The sequence below is a fragment of the Belonocnema kinseyi genome, chromosome 1 (genome assembly GCF_010883055.1).
Source record: "Belonocnema kinseyi isolate 2016_QV_RU_SX_M_011 chromosome 1, B_treatae_v1, whole genome shotgun sequence".
NCBI lineage: Eukaryota > Metazoa > Arthropoda > Insecta > Hymenoptera > Cynipidae > Belonocnema > Belonocnema kinseyi.
Window position 1 is genome coordinate 174237014 of NC_046657.1, and position 8291 is coordinate 174245304.

The following is an 8291-nucleotide window of genomic DNA, read 5'->3' on the forward strand; positions in this document are numbered from 1 at the left end:
ATCGATGAGCAGGTTCTCCCGACATCCGGCTACGCCTTTCTTTGAGCCTCGTTGTTCATACATTTCTTTCCACACAGGTTCAATTGCCCGAACAATCCTATCCTTTAGGATAGCTGTGAATATCTTATAAGGCGTGTTCACACAAGTTATTGGGCTGTAGTTCTTCGGATCAGCTAAGTTGCCTATTTTCGGCAGGAGTATATTGCACCCTTCCACCAACCACTCTGGAATCGGCTCTTCCGACTTCAAATATGAGGTGAAAATACGGGCCAAATGCTGATGCGTTGAAGAAAACTTCTTCCACCAGAAGGTTTTGATACAATCTGGTCCCGGTGCGGAATAGTTCTCATCCCTCTTAATACTTTTTTCACCTCCTCGGTAGTGATGGGTGGGCATTCTTTTATCAGGTGTTATGAGGGCAACACATAACTCCTTGAAGCTATTTATATTTTCTGAGTCTTCGTCCAGTCTATGCTGAACTTCGTAGACTTCTCTCCAAAATACTTCGACTTCCTCTGGTTTGGGTGGGTGTTCGACAGTAACTGGAGGGCCTTGAAAGAGTCGAGATGGGTCAGAGAGAAACTGTTGACTTTCTCTGACCCACCTCTCCCTCCGCTCTAGACTTCTCTTAGTGTCAGATAGTATACGTATTCTCTCAACAATATGCTGCCTGATGGTAAGCAGCTTTGACTTGTTAAGTGTGTGATAATGGGTCCGGAGTTCGCGCGCGAACTTTCGAACCTTGGCGATAAAATTCCTGCCAGATGTGATGTAGTCAATCACACACTGCAATCGGGACGCGTACTGTCTTGCCCAGCCTATCTTTATGGCAAGTTGATGCATTCGTCTTTTGGTCTTATGATCAGCCGTTGTTTTTGTTTGACGGTACGCATCGGCCAAAGCTTTCGCTGCATTATACAGACAATAATTGATAGTCCAGAGGTCGGATTCACCGGAAAAATGTCCACGAAGCTCGTCATCCATTTCAGCCAGATCTTTAGACTTGAGAGAAACCTTGGTATTGATGTTTCTCCGGGTCGTAAAGCATCGCTCTTCATCTATTGGATGCCTGCCCGCGGTTGGTCTTAGTGTAACCTCTCTTTCTTTGTTGCTGGCTTGTTGTAGCTGTCGTAGAGTAGGCGTTCCGCTTACATATCCCCTTTTACGGAGTAGTTCAGGATGGTTTCGCAGACGTTGCTGCGAAAAGTGTGATAGCTCCGGGTATTTCTCGCACCACAGAGCATGCAGCCGTGCCATGTAAACGCGTTCAGGGGCCACACTCGCATCGTAGCACTCTAACAAGTCGTGATTCAGTTGCTCCGTCCACCCAAAGGTCGCGAGATCCCGCCGATCTATCGCATTGAATTTATTTTCATTGGCTTCCCCAGCTCTAGATTGGTCGGCATTGTTGGCCGACCCATTGTCGGGAGCCCTGCGCGTTCTATTGTTTTGAACCGCACTTACTACAACTATGTCTGGTGTGGTCATTGTTGTTCCCACGAGAAGCTAGGGAAAGGGGTTCGTCTATCCTTGTAAAGCCCCGCATGCAAGGAAAAGGCTGCGTACTCTGAGAGGTCGCCTGGTATCCCACAGTCACCGTTCTAGACACCTCACCCAGGTGCCATTCAGCTTTCGGCACGGTTTTCACACCTCCGCTTGGGGGTTAATTCCTTCGGGACCGCCCTTGGACAATTGTCCGCGACTACCTTTTTATTTTTGAAACCATATTCAGCAGAAACTTTTGGTACAGGGACCCTCTATCCGCAACCCGGATGCACCTGGGTGAGGTGTCTAGAACGGTGACTCTGGGATACCGAGCGACCTCTCAGAGTACGCAGCCTTCTCCTTGCATGAGGGGATCTACAAGGATGGACGAAGCCCTTTCCCTAGCTTCTCGTGGGAACACAATGACAATACCAAACATAGTTGTAGTAAGTGCGGTTCAAAAGAACAGAACGCGCAGAGCTCCCGACAATGGGTCGGCCAACAATGCCGACCAACCTAGAGCTGGGGGAGCCAATGAAAATGGATTCAATGCGGTGTATCGACGGGATCTCGCGACCTTTGGGTGGACGGAGCGACTGAATCATGGCAGGCATCCAATAGAAGAAGAGCGATGCTTTACGACCCGGAGAAACATCAACGCCAAGGTTTCTGTCAAGTCTAAAGATCTGGCTGAAATGGATGACGAGCTTCGTGGACATTTTTCCGGAAAATCCGACCTCTGGGCTATCAATTATTGTGTGTATAATGCAGCGAGAGCTTTGGCCGATGCGTACCGTAAAACAAAACCAACGTTTGATCATAAGACCAAAAAATGAATGCATCAACTTGCCATAAAGATAGGCTGGGCAAGACAGCACACGTCCCGAATTCAGTGTGTGATTGACTACATCACATCTGGCAAGAATTTGACCGCCAAGGTTCGAAAGTTCGCGCGCGAACTCCGGACCAGTTATCACACACTTAACAAGTCAAAGCTGCTGACCATCAGGCAGCATATTGTTGAGAGAATACGGATACTATCTAACGCTAAGAGAAGTCTAGAGCGGAGGTGCTTGCGCGGCAAACCTGCAGATCGAAAATATAAGGTCACTCATTTATTTTACATGGACGATCTTAAGATCTTGGCTAAAGACAAAGAGCAACTACATCTAGCTCTAGGGATTGTCGAACGATATACTAAGGAAATTGGAATGGAAGTTGGGTTAGACAAATGCGTCAAGGTTTATTTAAAGCGAGGAAAACTTGATGGCATCCCTGAAGATCCTGAGCTTGTTGATAGAAGCGCTATACGACACCTTTGCACTGGAGAGACGTATACATACCTGGGCGTGTCAGAGAGCCAGATTCAGGATGTGACATCTATCAAGGATACAAACTTCATCATCCGGCAGATTTGGTTTTTCGAACTGTCGGCGAGGAACAAAGTATCTGCAACGAACATTCTTGCCGTCCCGGTACTACTCTATTCATTTGGAGTAGTTCCATGGTCGAATAATGAGCTCAGATCCCTTGATATCGGGACAGAAAGGTTATGTACATGAACAAAAGCATGCATATAAGTCTTCCGTTCTGCGACTGTACATCTCACGCCGTCAAGGTGGTCGCGGAATATTGAGTCTTGAATGTCTTCACAACAGGATTATTCTGGGTACAGCATGTAGAGTTGCAAATGGAAGAGACCTTCTTCTTAAAATGGTCGGGAATCACGAAGAAGTGGGCAAAGGAGCATTTCTGTGCAAAGCAGCGGAGGAGGCTGCTGAAACACTCGGACTTGACTTCAGTATTAGGGGTGAGCAAAATGCATCAAATCTAATCTATCTCGAGTACTCACTCCTGAAAGCCCGGATTAAGAAAGCACAAGAGAAAAACTTTCGTGAACAGCTCCTCGATAAGAGGATGCACGGTATCTTCCACAGAAATGTAAAGGATCAGTCAATGTCTTGTGAGCTAATGTTTGCTTTCCTTAAATCGCCCGGATTGAAGTCTGGTACGGAGGGTTTCATTTTTGCATGACAAGACGGTGTCATTTCCACCTTAACATACCGTCGCTACATTATGAGCCAAGACATTCCGCATGATAGCTGCAGGGCGTGCCATGCACACCCGGAGCATTTAGCTCACATACTATCTAGTTGTCCAATTCACGCGGGAACGACCTACATTCAAAGTCACAATGCGGCACTAAGAGTTCTTTCTTACCCTCTCTGTCACTCTTACGGCATTGACCTTAGTATCGTTCCTCTAAATGCTCCTAGGGAAATCGAGTCAATTATCGAGAATGGGAAGTGCCGCATATACTGGAACTTTATATTCTCGACAATTGTTTCTGTTGCTCACTCGAGGCCTGAAATGGTTCTTCTTGACTTCGAGAAGCGAACCATGTTCCTTATCGAATTTACGGCACCAGCTGACAAAAACATCATAACCATGGAGAATGAAAAGAAAGAGAGGTATCGAGACCTTATAAGGGAGTTGAAACGATTGTACCCGGAAACTAATCGTCCTTATCTTCGGCGCTCTTGGAGGTGCCAAGCTTTCACTTGCTAATGGCCTAAAAAGCATCCCTGCGTGTCAACAATAGGCTAAAACACTTGCGGGAAAATTGCAGAAGGCGGTAGTCCTTGGGTCGCTCCGTGTTTTTAGGGTGTACGAGGCTTTTGCTGGATCATCGTATTGATTCCTTTACAGACTGTAACCACGTGTCTCACGGTCGGGAGCCGTGGTTGTGGCTGAAATCTTACCGCGATTTCGCTGGGAGCGGTTGCAATTTTCCAGATTAGCACCCAAGCTCGCAGTTACTGCCCTGAAACTATGTGGTAGGGCAGGCAGGGCAGGATACCCTGCCCTGGGCAAGAACGTGCCGACCACTGTATTTGAGACGGCTTTACCAGAGGCCCAATCCGAACCGACAATTGCGGTCCGATTCGGGGTCCTGTCCATATCTAGAATTTTACTTAAATTATTATAATTTTTAGTTATTATTTTGAACCTCACATAGAATGTGATAAAACAGTATAATCTGAACTATTTTGCAGCAGCTTCTTAAAAAATTGACAAGATAACTTCATCTTCGAATTATATTACTTAGAAATTAGATAGATTTCAACGTATTTAAGAGAGAGAAAAATTAACTCCTAATTCATGAAATTGAAAACTTTTAAGTACAAAAAAATAGGTGCCCGTGTTTTAGGTGGCGGTAGTGTACTTTCATTAATTTATTTTTATAAAGAGTACAATTTTGTATTGCCTATGGAAAGCATAAGGTATTTTGAAAATGAACATAAAGAAGATTATTTTTCTGTATAGAGTTACGATATTTATATTATTCTCAAAGCAAATTAGGTATTAGATATTAAAATAAACTATAGCGCTTTTCTCAGTTTTGAAATAATTAAATGACTCATTGACCAGGAAAAATAAAAAATTGACCGGAAGAAGACCGGCAATTAGATGTTGTCAGACAACGTGCCCTTGGTATAACTGAAATTCTAACGATTGCCTTGTAATATATTTTTTTGCAGTACTGTGAATATTATCCTGAGTATGAAAAATGTAAGCAGTGGCTCGAAAGAAATTTACCTTCAGAATTCGAAAAAGTTAAACTGGGTAAGATAACATTTTCACAAGAACATTATTAAGGTAAAATGATTAAAAGTATAGCAATGTAATTAATCTTATTCTTAACATTAATTTTGTAATAATTACAGGGCTTCAAACCGAAAGAACGAATGACTTTTCCAATAATTGCTTTTTATAGGTTTTGAAGGCAGGTGAAATGTTATGTAACTAGTTTTTTCTAAATCCAGAAAGCGCAAGAATTAATAGAAAATTAACCTTTTATTATTAAAACTTAATGCCTGATTTTTTATTAAGAGAACGAATCAATGTTTGAATAATTCGGATTTACTTGTACATTTTTTTTAATGAATAGATACATAGATTAAATAAAAATTTTATTTCCTCTCACGATAAGTTGCAACCAAATTCAACTTAAACTTCTTACTCAACCTCAGTTTTTTACAGGATTTAATTTCCTGATGTTGCCCGAATATTTTATGTAAAAAATAAAAAAATCGATTGCGCCCTTTTTTGGAAAATTCAATTAATGTTATTTTGTAGATTTGTTTCTATCTACAAAAATTTCAATTATATGTACACTGTGATTCATAAAATGTGTAGTAAAAAAGTTCCTATAAACTTCTGTGACAAGCGAAAAGTGGGTCTTCTATAGAGGTTTTTGTAGCGCGAATTGTTTTTTTGCCCCTATGGTTATTAGAAATTCTTGCTTAATAAAAACTCTTTGTAAGATTCAGTTATCTGATGTTTCCTATATATTTGAGCCAAGAAGGAAAAAAATAAATCGAACATTTTTGTTTAAATTCAGAATATTTTAATTTTCAAAAAAACGGGCTTGATCGATTTTTCTAATTACTTACTTAAATATTGAGGCCACATCAGAGAATTAAATCCTGCTAAGAACTTTCGTTGCGTAAGAAGTTTACGCTGAAGTTGGTTGAGGTTCACCATGTTCTCTAATTTATATTTCATTAGGTCTCTATAAAATCTTTTTCGTGTATTATGTCTATTTTTTAAATAGTAAGCTACAAACAGTGAAAAGCCATTGGATGTTAGCAAATGGTCTCCTATTATTATATTATTTCCTGGGTTGAGACCGTAAAAGTTGCAGATGCTTGGTTGATCCCGTTACATCCCCTTGTGATCCTAAGCGTGAATTTAAAACCCTCTTCATACGATGGGGACCGCAGCAATACTATTGTTCGATATTTTTGACTTACTGTTGCTGTTACTGCCCGTGAGTGTTAGACGTTTCCCCGAAATTGCGGGGCACTGACCAAGGATCTGAATAGCCATCTCATCCTCCTTTCCGCACATATGACAGAGGGGCTATTTGTAAGCCCCATCTTATGTCCGATATCTCATTGCCTTTCATGCCACTGTGTCCATTAGGGCGTATCGAAAAACAAAATGTTGTTTGCGCGAAGTTCTGACAACAATGAAAACTTTCTTATGGCAGTCAAAAACACTTCCCTGAAGTTTTATTTTTCAAAAAATCCTTCGGTCTCCGCATCGTAGATATATCTAAACATCTCAAAAAACGAAGCACTTCTTTAACTTTGAACAACAACAAATTTCTTTTTTGAGATTTAAATTATCAATAAAAATAGTTTGAAGCAAGAAGATTTATACTTGTATATCAATAATTCCGTTAAAATATCTTTTACCTTCCGTAATTGACTTTAAAGTTGCAAAAAATCTAAAAAAGTTGACTTTTTCGCTACTTTCTTAGATTCGCGGTAAATTTCTCGATTTTTTGACCATATAATGTTTGATATGCATTAATGGGAATGTATTTATACTATGTTGCAACAATAATATATAAATAATGTTCACATTAAAATAATATATTGCTATTTATTTGACAATAAAATTCATTTTTGATGTATCAATTATCAGAAAAAATATTGGGAAACACGTGGATTTGTAGCCACATAGCAAAAAATTAATTAACTAATTAACCATTAATAATCAATCAATTATTATGAATTAATTATTTACACGCGCGAGAAAATATTTGTTACGCCGCAAAACATCCGGCTCGAAGAACCAAAAAATGTATTATCTATGTGATTGTTGCAATTGAGGATTAATAAATCGAGGAAGTAAGTTTAAACATTAGTTTATTTTAAACACACGCACACACAGGATTTATACAATTTATCTGAGAGTTAACAGGTGAGAAATTACTTTTATGTTTGAATGTTGAGTTAACAAAAAAATGATTGAACATAGCCTGAGGTCGACCCAATCAGGTGTTCTCTGCTTGACGGTTACAAGATTTCTGCCTTTTCGAAGTGGCAGGACTTCGGAGCAAACCCCAAGTTTTGACCAAACGGAAAAATACAAAGGGCCTTGTCATGCGCTGATTGGCTACAGATATAATGGTGGAGGTGGCAGGACACTCCTTCGCCTGACGTCACATTTTGGATTCCCGGTACAAGAAGGTGGGAATTTTATTACCATGAAAGTTTGAAAGAAAATATTTGGCAGTAAATTTCCTTTGCCCAAGGTCTAGGGCGCAAATGGGTTTGCAAAGCTGCATGAAATTGTAAAGTTCCAAAAGGTTTGGTGCAATAAGACAATAAAATTTTATGTTTAAGACGTGATATTTGACAAAGTACCCAGCTTACGATGGTTTGCAGTACACATCTACTACGACTATACTAAAGAGATTTTAGCTTAAGGATGGCAGTTTTGCGTCTATTTAGAAGTTTTCAGAGATTTAAAAGTAATGGAAAGTTCGTAGCTTTGAGGAATTTTAAAGTGACATTAAAATATCCTGAAATTGTCAAATAAGAAATAGTTACGACGTAACAGATTAATTATCAGAATATGCTGTCTTTTGGAAATCTTAAAGGTTCATCCGCAAATAGTTGGGTGCATAGAGAGATTGATGCCGCTTTGGAAAACCTGATTTACTATCTCATCTGGCAAAAATCGTGTGACAACTAACAAGGTCACGTTTCAGAGAGGTGTTTTTCAGGGCGACATCATGAGCCCACTTCTCTTTTGCCTTACATTATTGCCACTATCTCTAGCACTGCGCCATTCCGGTGGGTACTTGTGCGGCAAACCTGCAGATCGAAAGTACAAGGTCACTCATATATTTTACATGGACGATCTTAAGATCTATGCTAAAAACAGAGAGCAACTGCAACTAGCTCTGGGGATTGTCGAACGATATACTAAGGAAATTGGAATGGAAT

General features: G+C 40.3%; 1 protein-coding gene across 4 annotated transcripts in view; it reads left to right on the forward strand.

The window, feature by feature from the left end:
* LOC117174646 (density-regulated protein homolog) overlaps nucleotides 1-8291 on the forward strand; it is a 71219-nt gene that overhangs the window by 53989 nt on the left and 8939 nt on the right. For all 4 annotated transcript variants that reach the window (XM_033363930.1, XM_033363936.1, XM_033363945.1 and 1 more), the window contains one exon: nucleotides 5028-5112. In XM_033363930.1, coding sequence (XP_033219821.1) covers nucleotides 5028-5112 — 85 coding nt within the window. The remainder of the gene's footprint in view (nucleotides 1-5027; nucleotides 5113-8291) is intronic.